Below are 25,251 nucleotides of genomic sequence, written 5' to 3' on the forward strand. Positions count from 1 at the left end.
AGCATGGAGGAAGTTGTGTATGGTTTATGTACCTTTACTTCATGATGAAATTTGATGAACACACCTAGATAAAATAACAGATTTTTGGTTTGAAGATCAGTCAAGCTTTATATCAACATCTGTGAGTGGAAAATTCATGGGAGTTACATCACTTAAAGCTGAGCATATCCAACTTCTCTTAACAGAACATTCACCCTTCCTTTCTTCCTCATTAATGTTACTTCTAGTGCATGCACTTAACTCAGCAAGTGTGCAGTGCAGGTAATTGACTTGAAAAATGATTAAATGAAAATCCAACACAGAGCAAGCTGTTGAGTTTTGCTAAAGTATAAATATATTACAGCTTAATCTACAAATACATTCATAGATTTTCTTGTAGCCAATAACATGTCTTAATTTAATGATTTGACTGCAATGCAGCTGGAAGACTGTAGGAGTAGTGACAGTGATGGCTTCAGTCCTGCTTCTCCTGAAGTTTACCAGCTACACAGGTGCTGTATGACCACTAAAAATTATAGCAATTTAACCAGGGCTACTTCTCTTTTGGCTTAGTATGCATGACTGTAAAATGTGAGAGGCTGCTTCTCAACGGCAGGGCAATTCTTCAGTCTGGCCAGGTAGCCTGTAAGGAGGTGTTCTGGCAAACCATCAGGCTTGAGATCAAGGTGCCTGTGAGGAGAAGTTCCGGAGATGACTATGCCATGAAACCACACTGCACTGACTGGAGTAAGAGTTGTAATTGAGGCTGAGGCTTTTCCAGTGTGTTCATAATTTGAGCATCCAAACCCTATGTTAATGCAGAATGCACACCCAGTATAAACAGACAAGCTAAAATTCTGCATCACTTAAAACATGTTGCCTGGAGCCACAAGTACCTGGAACTTGTCACTGGGAGCAGGGTGCATTCAGGCCAGTATCCCAGTTACCACTGATGCTGACAAGGAAGTGAAGTAGCTTTTAGTTCACAGATTGGTAATTAATTGTCATTGTCTTGTATAAACTGAGAGTGAGTAGAAGGATCTCTTGCCTTAATTCCTGTCTGAAACATTGTTTGCTTGAAAACTAGGGGACCAGACAGGTGATGAAAATGTCACACAGATGCTTAAGAGGGCTCATGACTGCAGGAAGACAGCTGAGAATGCAGCAAAAGCCTTGCTGATGAAGCTGGATGGGAGCTGTGGGGGAGCCTATGCAGTCACAGGCTGTAGTGTGCAGCCCTGGGAAAGCCTGTCCTCCAACAGCCACACCAGGTAACTGCAGCTCTTCTGTTCTCCTAATCTCCTAATCTTTGATTCCAGACAAAAAGTTATGTTCTATTGTATTTGCTGAGCTACCTCCCCTCACCTCACTCCTTTGGCTTCTGTGCTTTGATTTGTAAGTCACCATGCCTCAGTGGTCTAATTGTCTTTGGACTTTGAGCAACTCCAGCCAAGAAGAGTTCTTTATAAATTTGTTGCAAATGGGTGACTCAGACCTTTGATCTTCCTCATAAAGGGCAAAACCATTACGTTTGTTTTACTACAGTGACTTTCTTACTGTTTCATTGGAACTCAAATCATGTCCTTGTTACTCACATCTATTGTATGCAGACAGCATGGACGTGCGGAGAACCAGAGATCTGAAACAGGCTTTCACTGGCATTTTGGAGTGCTCAATAATTGTTTTCTAAATGTTGCAAATCTAGCCATTTTAAACCATTTCCTCTGTTTTAAACCATTTCCTCTCCCTTCTCCTTCCTTACCCTTTGCACCCCTCCATGTTATTCCTTCCCATGGAATAGATTGGATTCTTCCAGGAAAGACTGGATACTGCAGTTTTTCTGAAGACCTATAAAATAATAAAACATAGATGAGCTATTATTGCAGAAGTGCTCTAGTTCAAATATATCTGCCAGCAGCTTCATTTTGAGTTTTTGCCTGCCTGTGGTGTAATTGTACTCTGCAGTAAATATGTGTGCTTGTGTATGGATACAAATTTGGCAAGTGTCCTGGATAAATATAGATGAACATTTTTCTCTTTAAATGTTATTTTTGTTTCTCAGATTTGCTCTAAAACTTCATTTTAATTCAGTTTTCTAGCCAGTTCTTTATTCAAATGCTGTCATTTTTTTGACACTTCAGAAGTTTATTTTAGTACTGTATCATTTCCTCTTCTTGCTGATGCCTCCTCCAAAGGATCTTATTTCCTGCCATATGACTGGCATAGAATAGCTAAAAAGGGAACAAAAAGGTAATTTGAGGGAACAGGGTCCTAATGTGAGGTGAATTTTAATGTTATTTTACTCAGAAGATTTCTGGTGCACTCTCAGTGCAAGAAAGCTGTGTCTTTACATAGAAATGATTGTGGCAGCATCTGTGCTAGTGGCACACTGATCACACTTTCTACCAAAAGCATTTAAACCAGGCTTGGGAAGAAATTACATGAAGCTGTTTCAAGCACTAGGCTTGCTGTGTCTTAGGCCATATCTACACCTGTATGCAAACATGTCTGTGTTTACATGTAGTAACACCTCTACCTAAGCCAAGCTCGTTTCCCATTCTATTGTTTGAAAGGGTAATTCTCAGTTTTTCCTCAGTGTTTTTGTTCCTTGTGGGATATGTGGCATGTAGTCAAGGCATAGTACTTTTTTTTCTTGGAAACAGTTCAGGCAGTTTCCAGTATTGATGGGGAAGAACTGGGGGGGAGGGGGATTGTTCCTGTTTCAGTGTTTGCTTTCCTAGACTTGCACTGAAAGTGTTTGGTAGGAACGTAATCTGTACAGCTCTTGCTTGCTTTAGCAGAATTTTTGGGAGGATAAGAGTCTGTGTTTGTGTCTGTGTTCATTGGTGGTCAGCTGGACCTGTGTGTGTGTCCGTGTGAGGTGTTGGCTCAGTAGATAAAGTTTCAGCGGAGTATATTTCAAGTGGCATAGGATTTAAAATTTCTTCAGGATAAGCTATGTCATGAATATGAAAATGCAAATTTAGTGTTCTTACATGAAAGAAGTGTTTTAGCTTGAGCCATTATTGTCATTGTATTATTTTTTTCTGGTGTGGAGCAACATATTGTGCTGAATGAGGTAACTTCTACAACTTCTTCTTATATATGTGGAACATAGGAGATAAAAGCTGTTGTTACTCACTCAGAGGGCACACAGCAAGTCAGGAATTTGTGGCATGCCGATCTGATTGTTACTTACAGATTGTTGTCCCTCTCCCCTCCCCCATGCCCAAAGTAGTTTATCTTTGCCTAAGCATACATATCAGTGAAAATATTTTTGAAACTTCAGCTTCTCCAGCAAATGTAATTCTTCTTTCCTTCTGTTGCATTCAAGTGACATGTGGTTAGAGGTGTTTTCAGATTTTTTCTACCCTATCTCAAAAGAGAGGAGTCTCCAGCTTACAGACAAAGTGCTACCCCATTCATGGAAAATCTGTCTTGGTTCAAAAGGCACACACTTTTTTATATCACAGAACCACAGAAATTAAGTTTGGAAGATACCTTCAAGGTCATCCAGTCCAACCATCACCCCAGCACCACCATAACCCCTAAACCTTATTCCCAAGTGCCACATCCAGATAGCTCTTGCACACTTCCAGGGGTGGTGACTCCACTGCCTCTATGAGCAATTTATTCCATGCCTGACCATTCTGTCAGTGAAAATTTTTTACTAGTATCTAATCTGAACCTCCTCTAGCACAATTTAAGGTTATCTCCTCTCACCTCTAGTGAGTTCTATGTGAACCACCCCCCCACCTGGGGACCACTGTGAAAATATTTTTACAGTATTCAATTGAAACATACTTTGAATCTGCAAAACAGATTTTTCTTGCCTTCGATGTTCCAGTGTTGCAGGCTTTTAGTTGCAGATACATATTGCTGCCTTTTCCCTTTGAAACTAAATGAATAAAGTGGTAGTAGGAAGATGAAAACTATCCTTTGTTGAGACTTGTGACAAATGACTGATTCTCCCTGTTGTTTGAAATCCTGTAGAATATGGATTTACAGTGGAATTGTTGACCCATCTTGGGCTTTGAAATTTCAGATGAGATTCTGAATCAAATCACTGAACACGTTACTGAAATTAAGTGCTTGGTGAGCCACTAGTGATGAGTGGTTAAACACTGTAAAAGGGATCAATTGAAATGAAAATAAATGAATGGCAATGAAAGAGCATCTAAATTCATTTGACTGGCAGCAGCACCACAATGTTGCCAATTCAGTTTTTGAAAATAGAAATTGGTTTGCAATGTAGTTGGAAGTCATAATTATTTTAAATGGACAGAAGCTAAGTATAGAACATACGCTGCCAATGACGTTAGACTGATTGCACCTTTGGAAGGCAACAAAAGGGAAGAAGCCCGCTTTTAACACTGTCTGAAAATGGTGTGTTTTATTCCCTTCTGTGCTAGTAAGCCCAGCCTTACATCTGGGTTCACCGGAGGACAGATTGGGTCCCTTACAGGCAAAGGCAACTCTTTTCAGTATTATGCAGTGTCACAAAATATCTGAACTCAGTCAATGGTAGGAATATATCTGTCATCAGAACCATCTCAGGTTTCAGATAAGTTGGTGACAGACAAGATTATCTTGGCTGAGGTGTGCAAATAAGTTATTTGGAAATGTTTAAATAGATATGTCAGTGTTATCTGCGTAACACTTTGTGGCTGGACTGAAGCAGTCTCAGAAGGAAGCAGGGCAGTTTACCAAAGGCTCTGGTATTAGCTGTTGTTTGTCCTTTGCCTGATTGGGGTATTTTTCAGTTTCTCAGGAAGAGAAACTGGCATTGTGCTGTCCCAGGTCTCAAACCACAATGTTCAGCTTGAAATAAGGTGTTTGGGCTATGTGCACTGTGGATCAACTGCATTCTTTAAAGTATTAGGTTCTGTGCAGGTATTCAAGCAAGTTTCTGTATTTAGTTCTGACAGTGTTAATCTCAGTTCTACCAACTGTATTATCAACACCATTGCTTATTGCAGTTGTATTAATTTATTGACTTGATTTTTAACAGATAAAATGATGCTCATGTAGAGTTTTATGGATAAATTTTTGTAGTGTGCAGAAACTACTCACAGAGAAGCACTGCTGAAGGTCTCTTCTATGTCCATCCACTGAATTTTATACACATACACTCATGCTAGCAAATAAGACTGACATTACACTGTACCTGTCCATATGTTTTCCAAAAATTGTATATGAAAATTAGTCTGACATCACCCAGGCATGACATCATCATAAAAGACTCAAGGAATGAAACAAGTGTGAAGAATATTTCTTACTGTCTTACAGCATCCATGGGAATGGGCAGATTGATGTTGTATTCCCTCCAGCTGTGATGAAACTATGATCCTTTCTCTGTGCTTACCTAAACACTTGAGAAATAAGAAAATGCACATCTTTTGCAAGAGTTTCCTGTGGTTTTTGGATGGATGCATTATACTGTAAATGTTTTCCTTTGTCCTGATTACTGTTCAGAAGGGAGGTTAATATAAGAAGTTCAGGATGAAGTGCTCAGCAGCTGTCATCCCTTGAAGGGAGCAGTAGTGGACCAGCACTGTGGCTGTGGAGAGCTGTCTGGTGAGGTTTTTGGGGCAGCACACCCTGGCAGAGTTGCTGGGGAGATCAGAAACACTGCAGTGCTGTTTCTGTCCCTTCTACCCCAGCTGCTTCCAGTCTTTTGGGTGGGGATGTACTGCTAAATGCAGGGGGTGGTGAAGGTTCTTGTCCTCTCCTTGCTGAGCTTCCTCCAACATCTGAAAAAAAAAAACAAAAAAACACTCTAGAAGAAGAAGAGCAGCTTGCTAGCAATTCACCAGAGGAGCCAACTCAGCTGCAGACAGGCAGGCAGGCAGCCAGGACTGAAGTAAAAGCAGCCTGAGTATCACTGGCAGCAGCCCAGACTGCCTTCCTCAGTTTGGGCTCTATTCCCCTAACATATATGTGCATAGCTGTGGGTCTTCATGGGCCAAAATCTGTGAATATGCATGGAGTATGAGGTCCAGCTCAGCATAACAATAAACTTTCAGCATTTTTTTGCTCAGGTTTCATTTGCAGCAGGAAGGCTGGGTTTTCTTTCCTTTTCAAGCAAAAGCTGAGATGAGGCCTTTGTGCCCCAAGACTTATAAAGCTATCCTTCCTCCAACAACAGCTGTTTTACATTTAATCCAGAAAAGCTCTGCAATTGCAGTCTTTGGGTGCTGAGGAAGAAACTTACAACATGACTTCAGTACAGAATAAAGTACTTTTCACATTGTCTGTCCTCATTTTTTTAATATATCTAATTCACGAAGATGCCTTTAGGCTCAGTAAAGCAGGATTTAGTAAGTGTTTCATAATTTTCTAATCAAGAAATAGTATGAACAAAAATTTGTTTCAGCCTGGAAGGGTTTCTATGTATCTGGGTACTGAGTGTTCTTAAGCCCCACTGGAGAAGGAAATGGATGAAAACAAAAGCAAAGGCCAATTTACAAAAAGTAAAGGCCAGTTGTGTTGACTATAGCAGGCACCCTCAGAAAAGGAGGGAATAATGTGAAATTAGCATAGAACTGTAGTAAAGAGCTGTAATACGATATATCACAAGGGGGAAGGATTTTGAGAAATCTTGTTAGACCTGCCGATTCACTATCTTCTCCAAGGCTGTGTTTGGAATTTGTGGGAAGATGGGCAATTATTTGAAGCACTTTAAAATCAGTGTAGCTTTAGCTGAAGTAGAACCAGAGGAAAGAGAAAAATGAAGCCTATCTTGATAGGCTTCCCCTTTGCACATGCATAATATTTCAGGACGTCATCCTGGCTCTCACACCATCTAGCGGGTAGGACTTTTTCCTTAGTACAAAAATGTTGAACAGCAGTGCAATTTGATACAGAAAGTGATTTATTCCCCTGCTGATAACTGAGATCATCTAGCATTCCAAACAGGCACAGTTAATGGATGACTTATCCCTCACCCAGCAGCTGATTACAGGACCTCAGGAGACAGCAGGGAGCTTTGAGTGAGGCTATAGAAACAACATGGCATTTTATTTTCCTTTTAGTGTTATTGCAACTATATTCAGCCCTGGAATGCTACAGCTGTGTCAGTCTGGGCCCCCTGCAGCACTGGTATGCATGGAAGTGGGTAGGCAGCACTCAGCCCCCATTGCTCTAATGACATTATTACCCCTTTCTGCAATCTCTGTGTAAACACTTACAGGGCAGAGTAATGGGCCCTCATTTGTTCAGAAGATACACCAAGTCTTTCATGATGACTTTTTATTAGAATTCCTGTTACTCCATTGGTTAGTTTTAAATCACTCTAGCCCTGAAGGAATGCTGAGGAGTACACCTTCACATGAACTGAAAGTTCTCCTGGCATCTGCCAGTGGATTTTTCATTAGATTGATTTCTAAAAGTATCCATTAAAATATCTGAGGTGGTAACTGGTATGGTCATCAGCAGAGATAGATGAAGTCTGGGTTCATTCTATTTTTTTAGCAGATGCTTCTTCTCAAAGATGATGAAGACTCAGCGTCTGAGCAGCTTGCTGTGCTGTTACTGCTAAGAAGTCTTAAACAGCTTTTTTTTTTTTTTTCTTCTTGAATAAAAAAAATCCACCACTTTTTTCCAGAAGACACCATTTCAGATAAAGTAATTCGGTTAGACATCAGTAAATATCTGGCTTTGCAGAGAGGTTGTCACATGACTCAATTTTCTTGTGCAGCTTAGGGAATTAATGTTTTTCTGAATTTTGTCACCTCACATTGCAGTGTCCATGCTACATCTCTGTCCTTTCTGTGAGCTTTTAAGTAAGACTCAGATGCGTTGATGAAGTATTGGGAGTGTGTTTGATGTAAAAATTAAGATTTTGTTTCAAATATATTTTTTTCTAATGCCATTCTTTCTCTTTCCAGTACTACCAGCTCAACAGCAAGCAGTTGTGACACAGAGTTTACAAAGGAAGATGAGCAGCGGCTGAAGGATTACATCCAGCAGCTGAAAAATGACAGGGCAGCAGTGAAACTGACAATGCTGGAGCTGGAAAGCATCCACATTGATCCCCTTAGTTATGATGTTAAGCCACGTGGAGACAACCAGAGACTGGACCTGGAAAATGCAGTCTTGATGCAGGAACTCATGGCAATGAAGGTATTTTATTCATAACCAAGAGGGGAGCTGCTCTGCTGGCAATGCCTCTGTGTCACAAAACATGCTCACTCACACACATGGGAGGCTTTGATAGTGGTCACTGGGTAATAAAGGGTAACTTTTGAAACACATAATCTGGACAGCAAAAATCCAGTAGTCAGAGAGCGACAGAAGGCAGAGCGTTAACAGTGATGAGCTATGTGTGTTCTGAATTAGGAGGACTTCATCTGTGTCTCTAAACTTGGAATGCTCTTCTTGACAAACCAGATGCTCTCTTTCTGAGAGATATGGCAGCTGAATTGCTCAAGGATGACAAAAAACCATGATTCAGCACTTCCCAAGAGATAGTTCATTACTTACGAGCTAGCAAATGTGCATCATGAATATTTGTGAACTGAAGCAGAACAAATTCAGCTGCTTTTAATATTGGTGTGGGAGGAGGAATGGTCTGTCAGATGTCATCCCTAATGCTCTCTGGCAGTTGGTCACAAGTCCTGAGCTCTTTAGGCACTGTGTTGCAATCTATAGCTCAGTCCAGAGACTGAGCAAAGGGTAGGCTGTGTAATGACTTGCATTAACAGAGTTTTGGAGAAAACCTTGGTTTATATGTCCAGCTCCTAAAATGTGATCTAGAAAAGCTGATGTTTACTGACCAGGTGTAGAGCTTACATCATTTTAAGTCTGTCTTCTGTATTGATTTTGAGAGGTGAACTAAAACATAGGAACATACCAAAGGCAATACAAGTGTATGTCTGCATTCAGAATTTGTCTGGTTTTGATTCAGTTTAAGTTTAACTTCTGTATTTTAGCAAGTGCTAATTTAGCCAGCTAATTGCTGACATGTCAGGTGATGGTGTTGAGTGGGACAGAAAATCCTAATAGTTTCATGAGCTTCTAAAGTTATAGATTTTTGTTTAGATGTGCTGCTTCTGGCTAAGCGGTAGCCTGGTGATGATAATTATGTTCTCAGTGATGCTGCTTTTCCATGACGACAGATGCAGTTTTGCAATAATGCCTTCATTATTCACAGTTCAGGAAAGACTGCTTGCTAGAGGTTGGGAGATGTAAAATTATGTTACTTGTTTGAATACATTGTGACCAACAGCAAAATATTCCCCACAACGAAAGCATGCAAGATGTACTGTAAGATGTTGGTAGATAATCAGATGTGTATTTCAGATATCACACTTCCTTTTCCTTTTTTGCATCTAGATCTTCCCTGAAATCTCTTGTTCACCATTCTTACCTCTATTTTTCAATTTTAACTTACTTTATTTTCCTAGTTTTATTTTAATTTAAAGGTAAGGGCAAACTGTGGAGCTGTATCCCTTGTGACGTACGGGCCTTGTCTTCCCTGACTGTCAGGAGCACCAGCAGTTGCATATCATAATTTCTGGTACACTTCTGTGTGCTGGTTATTCTTTTGTTCACAAAACAGTCATCTGACTTGTTTTTGACACACAGCATCCATTTGACTGGACCTGGCACATTGGGTTTTCACTGCAGGAATTGCCTCTTCAAGAACATTTTCTTCTTGATTGGGTTGTGTGGAATGCATACAGAATAGACACACATTTTGCATAGGTGTGTGAACCTACCTTCAGCCCTTCGCAGTAAAAGAGAGTTGAATCTGAGGTCAGGACTCATTTTGTCTTTCTGAGTATATTTTTTGTATCAATTATTTGAAACATGTATCTTACACAGAACAGCATATACATCTGCCTCCTTTTGAAACAAATGGAGAATTTAGGTTTCCTTACAGTATTTTATTTAACTTGAAGCAGATGGACTACAGAAGACTTCATTGTTTAGTATTTTTGATTTGTTCTCTCTGTTCCACATTCTTAGCAAGGGTGATACAGCTGGACCAAGCTACTCGATGATTTCCCAGCATTGCTGGGTCTTACAATCTCCTACTGTCTTCCCAAAACTTGGTTCTGTGTTGGAATCTCTGGCACATCTTTTGGCACCTTCCATTTCTGATTTCCAGTAAAAGCTGATCACCTTGTCAGTTTGAAGTACCTTTACTACAGTAGTTCTTCATTATTAATTAGAAAGGCAGTTTGAGGGTTGTTTCTCTGCTGCCCTGTTTATTATTATTTTTTACTAATCCAGAGCGTAAGACGTAGTGGTCTGCCAGTACTCCTATAAAATTCAATTCTTTGCTTCAAGCAATAATTAACCACGTTTCAAATACATTCTCGTCCACGGTTTGTCATCATTGAGTAGTCTTGCTTTGAGGTCAGTTGTTGTCATGCCCCAGTTAGCAAGGAGATTACTTCTGATGGGTGTAAATAATTCTTGGTTTACAGCCTTTCTGCATTTCAAAGGACTTAATCTAGATAAGAAGTCTCAGCTTTCTACACTGATAATTTTTCCTCTTTTGTGTACAGGTGTTGATAACGGTTGCTCATGATGTGCATTGAGACTACAGTCTTTGGTGGAAAATGTTAAGTATTCTATTGTCCACCTTTGTTACAGCCATTCACGCTCTTACAGATTTGTATAGTGAAATACAGATAACTAGAGCATGACACTTACCTGCTGTGAGGTTTGTTTTAATTCTGAAGGTTGGTACATCCCACCTTGTTTACTGTGGTTCTCCATGGCTTTTTGTGACTTTTAAAACTTCTTACCACATTAGAGTCCTACATGAGCAAATCAAATGCAAATTTTGATTTTGAGAATTCTGTGGTGTTTCTGATTATTTTGAATCAGAAGATTTTAATTTTCATTCAAGTTTTTGCCCAAAACCAGGATTATGTATGACTGTAAATACAAAATATCCCTCAATATTAAATTAATTTGTCCCAAAATAACTGCTGGATTTGATACCTGAAGCTTGCGAATTTGCATGGATTGTCTTAAGTCTTCTGCAATCCCCTAGAACAGGGACACTTGCTACCTCCTCCTTCAGGGTTTCATTTAGTGAATGCCACTTGTGCTCACACTCTGAAGATGCAGGTGCGTTAAACTGCAAAACTGCTTTACAGCAATCTGTAGCTGGAAGAAAAGGGAAGTAGTAAATATATGAAGGTGGCACTGTCTTTTCAATTAAATTTAGATGCAGTCTTTAGAAAATATTTTCGTGGGAAAAATTGCTGCATATTGACTCTCTAAGTAAACCTGAACTACTTGAATTTTCCCAAAATGGCTGATGCCACTCTGCCTCACGCATTGCATGGGTCCATACCACAATCCTCAACTGCAGTTCAAATTTATAACCATCTTCAACCTTTCCATTCCCTCCTGTTCCTTCTCTGTGAGCCTCTGTAAGACACTGGCTGACACAAGCTTTTTAACTTTTCTCCTGCTTTGTTTTTGCTTCTTTACTTCCAAGTCACATTGTTTTGACATGAGAAGAGTAACATATGGGAGGTGCGTGATATGTCTTCTGGGACAGGATGCAAACTGCTGAATTCATATGTGATGATCTAAGCTTACTGTCTTCATAAACAAAGGAGTTAAACATTGATCCTCAAATTTATTTTGAGCTTGGATAAAATAAAAAAATAATGAATATTTATGGAAAAAAATAAGTTAAATCTTTGCATGATAAGAAAAACCTGTTCCACACATTGGTTGTTGTAGTGGATTAATTTACCTTTTTTTTAGGAAATAAATGGCTCTTATTTCTGGGCTGAATTTGCCTGGCTTCATCCTCTAGCCAGGAAAGATTTTGTCATGACCATCCCATTCAGACAGCTGAAAGTATCTTTTATTCATACAAGTGTCAAAATACTCTGTTCAAATTACTTCTCAGCCTTCACTAAGAAGGCTAAGTAGATTAATGGCTTTAGAAGTAGAAGCTTAAGAAGTTAAATGCATACACTTGAGTATATCAGACCATCCAGTTCAACTCCTATAACAAAATTTCCCCATAATTATTTATCAGTATTATTTACATTTTTTACTGTTGACAGAGGCAATTAATGGTAAGTTTGCCTAACAACTAAATTTGTGTAAACCGCATTGAATGAAACTGGTTATGCTTCTAACCTTCTGTTCACAAACAAGCAGATGAATAAATCAGTGACTTTAAAGCTTATACAAACCTTTCCGAGCCTCTCAGGGTTTTTAAGATAGGGATTTTGTTTTTGCATGGTTCTGAATAAGCCAGTGATGCTTGTAACTGTGATACACCTGTGTACAGTGCTTAATCTTAATCCAGACAGCAAATTTTTGTAGGCATTTAGATTCCCTTCAACATAAAAAGTTTGTCTAAATATGTGTAAAGATTTCGTTTTGTATAATGTATGTTAATAATGGCTAAAATATGAACAGCATTATTTTTGAACAATAAAGCAAGATACCTCTGTTATTTTTGTGATTAGGGGTTTTTTGTGTTGGTTTTGTTTGTTTGGTTGTCATTGTTGTTGTTTTAAACAAATAGTGACTTGTTCCTAGGCTGGCCACACAACAAGAAACTTCTGTCTTTCAGAGGTGTTTACATAGTGAACAAGAGAAATGTAATGCAGAAAATGTCTGCATGAACGTAGTATTCACCCATTAAGTGACCTCTAGGGCAAGGCAAGCTAAACAGTGAAAACATGACTCTGGGTTGGGTTTTGTTTTTTGGGGTTTTTTTTTTTGTTTGCTTGTTTTGGCAGTCTTTTGCTTGTTTAGTGGTGGTTTTAAGCACATAATGTAAATTATGTATTAGTACTATCTCTTTTTTTTGTTTTTGGTTTTGTGGATATTGGGTTTTTCTGGGTATAGAAAATAACTAGGCATTTCGTACAAGAAACATTTCTGACGTGTTAATCGTAGAGAGCCTTCTGGTTCAGGAATAACCCATCATTTGCTTTTCACAGGAGTTTTGGAGCATGTCTTAAAGAAGGGTCATTGCACTCACGCCCTGCTCTTAAGCTTCCGCCCAGCCACTGTCAGACAGATGTTAAAACAGAGGTCTGTCCCTAGGCAGCAGACATTATGTTACAATAGGTGACAACCCTGTCAGAAACAAGAAGCCAGCTCTCAGAATTGAGCTTCTTTCTATCAAGTACCACTGTCCATCCTCTGTGGATTATATTTAGGGAAGAAAATAAATGAGTGCATTTTTCTGTCAAACTCAAGTTGTTATACTTGGGATTCTGGTCACCTAGGGGAAGGAAATTATAAATGGACATCTGATGGTGCCATACTCAGTTGCTCTTCTTGACATAACTCATTTTACCACATGGTATTACAAGGCAGGAATAGGTCGTAGTCTCTCAAACCCCTTCCACTGTAATGAGATTAATTCTTGGCTATTAATAAGAAACTGAAATCTTGCTTTTAGGGAGATGTTTGAAAGTCATACACTTCTGCTTTTAAGACAATGGTCTCTGAAGGACAAAGTAGAACCAGAGAAATTTCAGCAGCTGTGGCAATCCTCTCAGATCTCTGATAGTCTAATTCTAATTTTGCTTCTGAGCTTATTCCTGAAGATGATAAAGGGGTGGCAGGGGTCATCATACTCAGACTGAAGATATACAGGTCTTTGACAAATAGCAGTGTGATTATAAAAAGTCATCTGGATGTTGATAGTTTTCTCAATGAAAAGAGTACTTAGGTTATAAGAGTGGATGAAAATCTTGTTTAATCTCATCTTTCATTAGGTACCTAGTCCCATGAAGCAGCATGCAATAATACAATGTTTCTTCAACAGGAAGAGATGGCAGAGCTCAAGGCACAGCTTTACCTGCTGGAGAAGGAGAAGAAGGCTTTGGAATTGAAGCTGAGCACTCGAGAGGCTCAGGAGCAGGCCTACCTTGTCCATATTGAGCACTTGAAGTCTGAAGTGGAAGAACAAAAAGAGCAGAGAATGAGGTCTCTCAGCTCAACCAGCAGCGGAAGTAGAGACAAACTGGGCAAGGTCAGGAGTCAAGCTACATTTCCAAAGTTGTAAACATGATTAATTAAACCTTTCCTGTCCCTATTGCAGTCTTTAGCATGTTAATCATGCTCTTATTTTGTCTATATGCAGATCTTCCATCTCTTCCCTAGTTGTGAGGTGGTTCCTTCCATGCTGTTACTTGAGGACTTTGAAGAATTGGTGTTAGGCATGGGCGCAAATAAGGGTGTTTTGAGGACTACCACAAGGCCAGTCTTGCCAGACATACAAGTTGCTGTGGTTGAGCATGTGTTTTGCCTGTTACCACTCACTAGAAACACTGGAAGGGAGTCTAAGCAAAATGCCGTTCTCTCATTAGCACTCATTTCTATGCAGCATTTAGAGCATTGTAATCACAATCTCTTTCTCCAAGTCAGATTGTAATAATTTGAGAATGAAGACTCTTCTGCCCTTAATGCAAAATAATGCAGAATAAACAGATTGCTGCATTTGCAGTAATAATTTCCATTAAGAAATAAATACCTTGGAAAACTTTATCTTATTTTTAGTGCTGTGGCCCCAGAAAATGTCAATAATGTGTTTAAAAACAGAAACCAAGACAAAACATCTTACTTCCTTATTCCTGGCAATACGTCATCGGAATTTCTTGATCCCAATGCCTCTTTGTTTCATGTCTGGTGTCAAAAGAAATATAAGGAAGGCAGTGGCAGTTTTGCACACAGTAGCAGAATTCTGCAAGTCGGTGAGCTGTGGTGTTTTAAAGAACATTTAGAGGCATTTGTGAAGTATTAATCTGTTTAGTCCATTTCTTGGTATGATGATACCCTGCTGTGTTGCTGTAGCATTGTGTTGTCTATTTCACCTCCTTTTTAAAAGTAGCTGTGAACTAAGAGGCTTTCAGAATTTTCCCATTAAGATGGTCAGTAATTTCTAATCAGGTGGCTTTTCCTCCTTTGTCAGGAATGTAGTGATGGCACCGCAACACCGCTAACCCTTGCTGAGCTGAGACCATACAATGAGAGTGAACTGACTGCTGAGCTGACAAATGCACTCAGGAGGTAAGCACAGCTTCCCTGACCAGGGTCAGGACTTGTCCTATAGGTCCAGGGACAGGTTTATTTCTGAGCCTTCACTCTAACTCTCAAGTGGTTTGAAGAGTGATCACAGATTTGTCCTGTGAGAAGGAGAACTATCAAAGTCCTTCTAATTTTCCCCTCTCTCCTGCTGTTGTTCTTTAGCTCCTGGTGCTCAACTCTGTTCTCCTTGAGGTTCTCCAGAATTCAGTTGAATTTTAGAAATAAAAGAAACCCTCAAAATGGCAGTAATGACCACTATCAGGCAAGACTATGAGACATAAAACAGTGACATGCACATTTCTTTTGTGTGTTAAGAAAATGCTTAGTAAAGACAGGATTTGAAGTGTGATCTTTGGTTAAGACAGTTGGCTGCAGGTTAGAATTTGGGTAGGAGTTACAGGAGTGAGAACTGTAGGCATTTTGATGACTCAGATGCTCCATTTGCCTCCTGAGTATGTAAGTGGAGCCACTGTTCAATTACAAATGACATTGTGTGAGGCATTAGCTTTCCAATGGGAGAGAAAATTGATGTCTTGACAAACAGCTTTTAACAACAGCCAGGTTTTAAGCCTAAGCTTTCAGTACAGTTATACATTAGCTAGATACTTGATTGTGCAGCAGTTTTTCCTTCACCAGCTGTGTGGTAAACATAATAACAAAGAAATTCATCGTTTCGATAATAGTTTCAATACTTGTTCCACCTTTACCAAGAAATGGCTATCTAGTACCTAATCTGGTTCTTATATTTAGAACCTGTCCAAAATGCTGCTAAGAATTTTGGCTGGGAAGAGTGTGTCTTGCTTTACTGGTGTTTGCACCTTCTTTGATGGTGGAATGTCCTTTCAGACAGCTGTGGTGTTTCATTCCTGAGGTGCTTTTTTTTCATAGGTGCAACGTGTGCTGTGCCCAGGGACACTTAAGGCATTATGTGAAAATGTAAGATCATTACCACTGCAGAATCAATACATCTCCTACCATTTGCTTAGTAGTCTGGCAGTTGCTGAGTACTTAGTTTGCATGATGCGGGGAACAAAATTCTGTGGGTAAAATAATCAAAACTCTCATTTGTGTGTGGGTGGATAGAACCCATCAGCAAAGTAATTCACATAAACATTGCAGAGAGCCATTGGCCTCCCCTGTATCCCCCACATTGCTCACTGCTGTGAGCTGCTCCACCAGCATTTTCTGCCTTCACTCAAGCTGCTGCTCTTCCGGCTCTTGTTATTTGCTCCTGGATTTTCAGAAGATGCCAATGACCTTAGTTAACAGAGGTTTGAGTATAGTCATGAAATGTGGTTTGCTGACAACACAGAGAAAACAACCTTGCTTTATCTACTAGGCCTTAAGTTGATTAGCATGGATTTCCAGCCAAGAGCCTCACAAGTACAGTTTGTCAGGCAGAAATGGAGAAGAAAAATAATCGGATTAAACTGTACATAAATTGTGAAGGCTCTCTGTGTAATGGAAATACAGCTGTACTAAATGTGATTGCTGCTGCAAGTGGGGCTCAAGCACAGTTCTTGCAAGCTGTGTAGACAGGGTATTTTTCACCCTATTCAGTGTGCCAGCCAGATCAGGCTGAATGCTTAGCCCTCCTTACCCTGAAGTCCTGTCTCTGCAAGTCAATTGAAGGTCTGTCTAGCACATGGAGAAAGCTTACTGCAACCTGTTTAGCCACAGCTATGCTAAAAAATACCAGAAGTCCCTAACTGTTCTGGACAAATGGGTCCTCAAATATCACAGTGATATTTAGACTATCGCAAATCCACAAAAGAATTCTAAAACTTATCAAAGTCCCTTCTCCTCTGTGGGCGCATCCTCCTCACCTTGCCAAGGAAGTAGGACCAGAATACAAAAGGTATTGTATATTGTATCCAAAATACATTTAAGGTATTAGTCCCAGTAACTGTGTTTGCTGAGGGGTGGAAGTGGGAGGAAATGTGAAACAAGTGCAAATCATGCTTTGTGGTCCAGAGGCAGTATTTAAATGCCAGCATTCAGGACTGTTTCAGGACTGGTTACAATTGGTGCATATGTCCAGCAATTGGTTCTCCCTATTGTTTCTCCAGGCAGTAGACAGTTGTTGAGGGGACAACAATTGCAAGGATAGGGGCAGAAATCCATTGGTTTTTGAGTCTGTTTATCAGAGCATGTGATATCAATCAGCAGCCTTGCTTCCTGTTCCCTCCTTATCCCATCATTACAGAGACTAAAGCTGTCTGGTTGCTCCCTCCTCTGCTACTTTCCCATTCTGTCCTTCTGTTGCTATTAAATTGTCAGGTTCTTCTCAGTTAATTGAAACAGAGTGAAACGCAAATAAAACAGCAGGACATAGTTATGGTTTGTGTTTTGGTGTAGTTTGGAAGCTTTTATTTGCTCATTGTCTGCAAATGGCCATGCAGCAGAACAATCTCATCCAGAGAGCCAGGCTGGCTTCTCTCTGCAGATGTGGATATTTTTGTAAATCTGAAATCCAGTAGTGTATTGTGAAAGTTCTGTTGGTAGTGCCCATCAGCAGAAATTCAAGGCAGAAGCAGTTCTTCATCTATTGTGTAGATGAAGATAATAATAATAACGTATTTGTTCTAGAACAGCTCAGGATTTCCCGTAGTAGTGCTCAGCATTAAAACCCCTGTTACTGGCTTTTTACAGAATTCACTTGTCTTTTAGATGGTCACTATGCTAGCTGGGAGAAATGTAAATTATCTTTAAGTCCTATGCTGTTAAAGCTACATCTATTACACCAATTTCTGGTGTTGCAGGCTAAGCTCACTAATTCAGACATATTCTATTCCAGCCAAACATAAACACTTTCTGCCAGAGCCTTTAAGTTTTGGTTTTCCCTCTCTCTTTTCTTAATGGAATGATGAAGTGCTTTAATGGGCACAAAGCCTCTTCTTTCTTGAGTCTGACACATTCATAAACAAGCTTTTTGGCAGGAAATACCTTACTCTTGAGAGGGTAGAAACGTATTCTCAGCAGCCTCATGGCCCGGTGCTGACACCTTGATGGTTGTGCCAGAGGCCAGTTTTATAAGACAAGATCTGGTTGAATATCCCAAAATCAGACACATGACGCAGTCTCTGGGGGAAGACCTTAAATGAATTCTCTTTCTTGCTGGTTTGGTCTCTTCTGCTGGGGCAGGACAGGGAGCACTGTACATGACTTGTATGAGTTTGTAACTCAGTAGACACATACCAGGTTATGCTTTAATGCAAGTAAATGCGTTGGAGGTCGCAGGGGGGAGGCAGTAAGAATTCTATTCTGCTTTAGAAGGCTGATGATAATGATGATAGAACGGATATTTTCTTCTACTAAGAAGTTACTTTCTTCTACTTGCATTCTGTGAAAATGGCCAAGCTGGCAAGACTGTAACTTTTTCCTCCTGTGAGGTCCTCCTGTGGTCTATGCTTGTATTTTCAGCTGCTGGTAGCTTTTCTGTCTGTGTAGGGTTGTATTTTATTCATACATTATAGAATCATTTATAAATCATTAAAATGCTTGGCTAGGAAGGATCTAGCAGTACCGGGCAAGGACCGTGGCAGGCAACACACTTTGTAACTAGATTGACTGTTCTGACTTCAGCTGCATCATTATTTGGCACAAAATTATGATCCTTGATGGCTGTGCCAGGATTAGATGAATCGTGTCAGTCTAGACATGTTTCAGTATCTCCCTCACAAAAGAGTGACTTTCCATCTGGCAACACTGCAAAGGATCTTTATATTTACCATGCCTGACGACTTCTATACGAAGAGATAGTGAGGGATGCTACTAATTGTGAAGTCACTGTGGAGAGAGAAATGAGTAGTTGTCAGTAGACTGGCAAAGAACTCTTCTTCTGTTAACAAAAGGTGCATTTTGCACAGAGCTGTGGTCCCACCTCTCTGGAGTGGAAGCTGCAGGTATTTCTAGTAAGACATGAAAAACTCATCCTATTGCCATAATTTCCTGGTGTCTGTTGGGACAGTACAATGTTTGTTGCACTCTTACGTCCTTATCCCTGTCTGAAGACCTCAACTGTGTTTCGTGCCAAACTTCTTTTCAGAGAGCAAACATTTCAATAGAACACTGGGCCAGGGCATGGCAGTGACTACTTCCTGACACGATGTCAGTGAGAGAGAAATCAAGGCACCTTCCTTTATTTTAAATTTCCATGAACTTCATGTGATGGCATGTTAAGCTTGCATATTTTCAAGGGCTGACCTTAGTTTCATGATAGCAGCATTCATTAAATTTCATCGTTGAAATTCAGGCCTCGCTGAGCCCGGTAAGGCTGTCTCAGAAATGGAAACAGAAATGTCTAAAACATAGCATAACCATTCATATTTAAAATTACTCTTAGACTTTTCTTTGACCAAGCTACTGGACAAACATGCAGTGGGTAAAAGTAGAGCATAACCATTCACATTTAAAATTACTCTTAGACTTTTCTTTGACCAAGGTACTGGACAAACATGCAGTGGGTAAAAGTAGAGGGAGAGAGACAGAGGTTTGTGTTCTGGACCTACTGATGCATCTTTGGCTGCTTTCTGTCAGTGTTTGCTTATTTCTGTTCTCCAATTACCACATCAATTAAATGAGGAGATAAGCAACCCTGAGGCATTTGAAAGCCAGACACTAGTACGGCTTGCAGTCATCGCAAATTTCAGAGATGTCTCTTTTTTGTGACTGTGCAGTATCCTGCTGTGGTTTTCCCTTGGCTTCCAGGGGGTTTCAGAAGGCATGGCCTGTCTCTGGAAATCCCTCTGGAGAATCTCACTAAGAGAAACCTTCTCACAAGAGGAGAAGTGACTCATGGTGATATCAGGGACAGATTGCTTAGAAGCACCTTGAGTAACTGTTTTTACCATATGCCTCACAGACAGCCATGATTTGTCTTTTTCTCCATTTTTGACATGGTAAGTAGTTCTTACCACCCTGTGGTTATCTGAACTGCTGAGCTGCTATGCACTTCAATATAATCATCACAGGGAGCTCCAAATAGCTCCAGGTCTGGAGAGCTTCCAGGCTGGGTTGACAAAGCTGGGTGGGAGGTTTGAGCACCGAGTGTAGCAGGCATGCTGCTGCCTCCCTCCAGGGCTGTTCTCCCTTTTTGCTGCCAGTATATTGCTTCAGGACCACACCTGGCCTGTCTCCCCACTGCAGGTGGTGTAACAACATGCCTGTGTTGAGATCTGTTCTGAGCATCTTGGCAATCAGCAAAAAAAGCAGTAGAGTATTTTACACCAGTAAAGTGGTTTTTGAAGCACCCTCTGTCACCTCTGCAAAGGGAAAGGCGTCCTGTGCACAGGTAGCTGGCAAGCACGGATGGTGCTTCAGCAGGTGAACCAGGAAGACATGGCATTTGAAGGGGGTGGCTCTCTTGGCATTTGTGAAGTGTTGCCTCCTTAAAACATTTATTATATTCTGGTTGTTTCCCTTAGCAGGCTAAGCCAGACCAGTGAGACAGACGTGCATTCGAATTAGCTTGGGGATTCTGCATGCCAGCCTGATGTAAGATGTTAGTTTAGACTGCTGATGAAGACAGAATTTATCTGCATTCCTTTTAGATGTCCAGCTGTTATCTCCTGAGAGGAGAGGAGTCAAATGCCTAGGAAAAACAATCATGTGTCACCCTGTTCAACTGGAAAAGTCAGAGAGGGGAGTGAGGGATGGTGCTGGGTTCATGACAACAGGAGGATATCAGGGAAGGAGTAGGAGTGGAGTGTGGAATGGGAAGTACCTTCCTTTCAAAGTAGAGGCCTCGAAGATAGCTAAGATAGCTATGGACCGTGCAGGAGGTACCTTCCCTCCCTCCCCTTCCCCACCCCCGTGGCCTGGGCCTGCTCTTCCAGCATGGATAGCTCTGCCAGGAATTCTCTGTCGCCCCGGGCTGGCTGCTGCTGGTCCTGCTACATCAAGGCTTTGTGCCTGCAGAGCTCAGAGGTAGGTGCTGGGCTGAACCTGGTCATCCCACTCCTCAGGAAGAGCCAGGATTTGAAGGGATCTGCCCACAGCAGATCTCTTTTGATGGGTAAGAAGATGTGTCCTAGGAATGGCAAGAGTTCTCTGCCTGGCTGTGGGAAAGTTTCTCACCCCTTCATTTGGAGAGAGCTCATTGTTCCTCTTTTGCTTCAGATTTGGCAAGAGCTGTGGTGCTCTTGACCCCAGGCAGAGGGCTGGTAGCTTTCACAAGAAGGGGAGCTAGCTGGGTGCTAGCTCCAAGCCAGGGGCAGAAAAATCAACTTTCTGCGTGCCAGAGAAGAGCAGCTTCCCGTTTGCAGCACTGGGGAATTTTCAGTGAAATCAGCAAGAGCAGGAAAATCTGGGAAGACTTCTGGCACATGAAACCTGAACATGTCTAGAAAAGCCCAGACAGGAGGGAAAATATAAGGTGCTCATGACCTTGCTTACATTACAGTGTGCGAAACATGGTGTCAGTGTGTGGAGGCAGAAACAGTTTCCTTTATGGCCCTGGCAGAATTCTTGCTGTCCAAAGTGGCAGCATTGAAACCAGAGAACACTAGTTAGCCCCTTCCTATTCAGCCATCCTGAAGCAAAAAATCCTTGAAAACCACTATGCAACTGCCCACTGAGTGTTTTGATTGTGAAAATACCAAACAAAAGTCTTTATTACCAGCATATTAGGCATTTCACTGAAAATAGTGGTTTTAGCTGATGTTATAGGCTGTAGGCCCTGAATACATTTATTCTGAGCCTTTCCCTGGAAAGGGAGCAGTCAGGAATTTCCCCAGCTGACTTCTCAGCAGCAGGGAGCCCTTGTGCTGGAAGTGAGCTATGCCCTCAGATCACAGGCTCGTTCCCTCTTCTGGGAATACTTGCTCATTTTCCCTGCGTTCATGAAGTGTCGTGGCTGTGTTTTTTGCAGCCCCAGCTTGCAGTAGCCAGTTGGAGGAGGAGCTGTTGGGATAAGGAGCAGTCCAATAGAGTGGGAGTCAGGGGCTCACAAAATTTGTGTTCTCTGAAAAAGACTTCCCCTTCCCTCTTCCCATCAAAATACACAGATAAGTGCTTTCTTGGGACACTCAGAGGTCCCCCTGGGGCACAATAGCAGTGTGAGTTTGGTGTGTCTCTTTCCATGAGAGTTTGGATCTTGGGGTCTGGAAGACTGTCTGGCAGCAGCAGACTCTGCCTACATCAACAGAATGTTCCATATGTCTGTCACATCAAGTGCAGTTCCATCCCTGGCAACTTCGACATGTTCTCATTGTAGAGACGTGGTTCATATGCAAAATTGAAAATATTCTGCCATATTCAGCCCTGTAGTGGCTGATTTTTCACAGCTTGCAGTCAGGGAAGTGCTGTGGTGCTGGAAATCCCCTTAGGACAACGCCTCAGGATTCTGTATAGCTGCTATTCACTGCCTAACTACACAGTCAGTTTTAAGGAAAAACAAGTGTGGACAATTTCTGGCCAAACTGAGGTGATCAGTGATTGAAACTGAGGGAAGCAGGGGGAGTAACCACTGTGAGGCACGGGGTTCTTACCAGCCTGTGACCTAAAGCTCTGAGGTCTCTCAGCTGCTGCTCAAACAGAAGATATGGCACCCTGGGGAAAACCTTACATGTTTTAGTGTGTAATAGTCATTAACCCTGTGCATCTTCATTTCCCAGAGAAACCCAAGGTGTTTGCTCTGCATTTGCTGTTGCTGCTGCGTGTGGCTCCTCAGGTGTGACTTGTTCTATGAAATGTCTCTTGAAGTAAAGATATTTAGATAGGCAGTTTTAAAATTGTAAAAGGGTGTAAAAGTAGATCCCTATGTGTTGTTTTTTTCAGATTTTTGAAATATTTCAGCACATGCAATCAAACCACCAGTTGCTTTCCATGAGATTAAGGTTGAGTAGGTATTATCTAGTGCTGTTTCACTGACTGCAAGACATACTGAAAAGCCAAAAGAAATACATGTATTTTACTGGTGCCAGTGTAAGTTTCAGTCATCTATAGATTTGAAATGTTACCCACTGTTTCCTGGTTCAGAAGGTTCAGAACTGGCATCTGAAAGTTGTTTAAGTAGCTTGAACAGAGTGCTTACCACTCTGCTGGCTCTGTGTCTTTGACAAGCATCAAGACAAGGATGTTTTAGACCAAATATAAAGAAATATATTTTGATGTTTAGCTGAGTTTGGGCTGAACAGGGCTGGTTGAAAGGTGTGAGTGAAAAACAGACAAAAGGTGATATCATTGTTTTATCAGGTAACAGTCACCATAGCAACCAAACTTTACCATGCATGAAAAGTTCCTCAAAGTCTTTCTACTGTGTTTCTTTTCCATGCAGCTCTTGTTACAGCAGGTGTGTGTGAAGGAGTTTAGCTTCAGTGAACTGTGGCTCTACAGGGCTCTTTCACATGGGACTGTGTGCAGTGTTTCCACAGCAACACCTTTTCCTGGACATGATGTTAAATCAACCTCACATGATTTTGAGATTTCTCTGCCCATCTAAACCTGTGCATGTTTATTCCACTGGACTTGCTGTTCACACTAGGTTGTTATGCTGGAATTGGTGCTACTGAGCCTTCCCCTGAGACTCTGGATGTAGCAGCTGTTGGAGCAGAGAAGCACCAAATTTACCCTCCTCTGCTCTGTCATATCAGTAGTACGATGCCACAAATGCATTCGGTCTGGCCTCTGCCACATCTGATCTTTTCTTGTTTGTGCTCTGGTTCTTTTACTTCTTGTTTTCTTTGCAGAAAACAGATTTTGGCTGTAGACTGTGCTGAGCATTTCTGACTACTGAGATAGAATATAAAAATTAAAATTTACCTTTGGGATGGATGGCAGTGAACTTCTAATTGCAAGGGAGAAATGTTGTGTTACTTGAAAGCAGAGGGTGTGTTCCTTCAATGAAGGGACGTACAAAGAATACTGATGATTCTTCATCAACAAGGGCCCTCTTATGTCCTTTTCCATTTGGCTGGTAACCCAGCTCTGGAGTCTGTTGGGATAGACTGCTAACTTGGAATATTTCCCCAGCTGACTTTGTGAAAGCCCTTCTGTTGCTGCTGGAGCTGGGCGCTGTCCCTCTCTCCAGTGATAAAAGGCTGCCATATCCAGGCCTTCCTGGGAACTGCATGCTGCAGAGCTGGGATTCCAGGAGGATCCCTGTGGTCTCTGCAGAGCTGGGGAAGCTTGCACAAACTTCAGGGTATTAATTCCCATTGGGCTTATATGGGAGCTGGCAGTTGTCTTGTTATTGAGGTGAAAACAAGCGTGCTCATGTAGAAGCACTGCAACAAAGCAGGAGGGAGAGGTGGATCACTGTAGAGTGGTTCTAGGCAGCAAAGCACAGACTCCTTGTAAACACACCAAGTTCCCTCGTGTCAGATTTGATGTTGCAAAATCTGTGTCCCAGTTGAGCCCAGCTCCATGTCATTCTTAAAACACTTTTTTTTCCTTTTTTTTTACCCCCTTCTAAATCTTACATTTTTTTCTCTGGGCTATCTGTGCAGAGTTTGGGTCACAGAGAAAAACTCCTGGAACAGTCCCATGTGTGTGTAGGTGTGGGCTGAGCAGGCATCAGCCATCAGCTCTGGAGCAGGGAGCTCCCCAGGAAGAAGCACCTGCCTCATGCCACGTGCTTACCTGGGAAATGTGTTTTAAACCCAGCTTAATCCCCCAGCTGTAATGCTTGCTCCTGCCCAGAACTTCTATCTTGTTCACTTTTTCTTTCCCTCATAGAGATACTTGTAAGTTGAAAATGTTACAAGATACTTTATTTCTATTTTGTCACACTTTGTGTGATTAGCTTTTGGTTCAGAGTTGGTGAGTAAGTACGGATATTAGCTATTTATGTATCTTATATCTTATTTATTAGTGTGATTCAATGCATACAGCATCATGATCTACCAGAGAAGTTAGTTTACTCTTTGGTCTGCTATTTCTCTGATTGTGAATTCTAAAATGGTGAATGTTATAAATACCAATCTTTGGAAAAGTTTAATGTAAGAACTACTTCTTTTATTATCCTAGTAATAGTAAGGAAAATATTTGCAGCATGTCAAGCCAGCACAGGACAACTGTTGATACACTTCCAAGCTGAAGTACTATTTCTGTTTTGAAAATCGTTTTCTACCTCCTTTTCTCCTGATCCAGGGAGAAGAAACTGAAAGCAAGAGTGCAGGAGTTAGTGAGTGCTTTGGAGAGACTCACAAAGAGCAGTGAAATCAGACATCAGCAGTCTGCAGAATTTGTTAATGACCTTAAAAGGGCAAACAGGTAAAGGATCTACCAGCAGAT

General features: G+C 41.1%; 1 protein-coding gene across 2 annotated transcripts in view; it reads left to right on the forward strand.

Annotated features, from left to right (window-relative positions):
* MCC (MCC regulator of Wnt signaling pathway) overlaps positions 1-25,251 on the forward strand; it is a 183,506-nt gene that overhangs the window by 153,668 nt on the left and 4,587 nt on the right. For both annotated transcript variants that reach the window (XM_054653346.2, XM_054653347.2), the window contains 5 exons: positions 1,067-1,250; positions 7,869-8,103; positions 13,754-13,960; positions 14,900-14,997; positions 25,108-25,230. In XM_054653346.2, coding sequence (XP_054509321.2) covers positions 1,067-1,250; positions 7,869-8,103; positions 13,754-13,960; positions 14,900-14,997; positions 25,108-25,230 — 847 coding nt within the window. The remainder of the gene's footprint in view (positions 1-1,066; positions 1,251-7,868; positions 8,104-13,753; positions 13,961-14,899; positions 14,998-25,107; positions 25,231-25,251) is intronic.

This window comes from Agelaius phoeniceus, chromosome Z (assembly GCF_051311805.1).
Source record: "Agelaius phoeniceus isolate bAgePho1 chromosome Z, bAgePho1.hap1, whole genome shotgun sequence".
Classification (NCBI taxonomy): Eukaryota; Metazoa; Chordata; class Aves; order Passeriformes; family Icteridae; genus Agelaius; species Agelaius phoeniceus.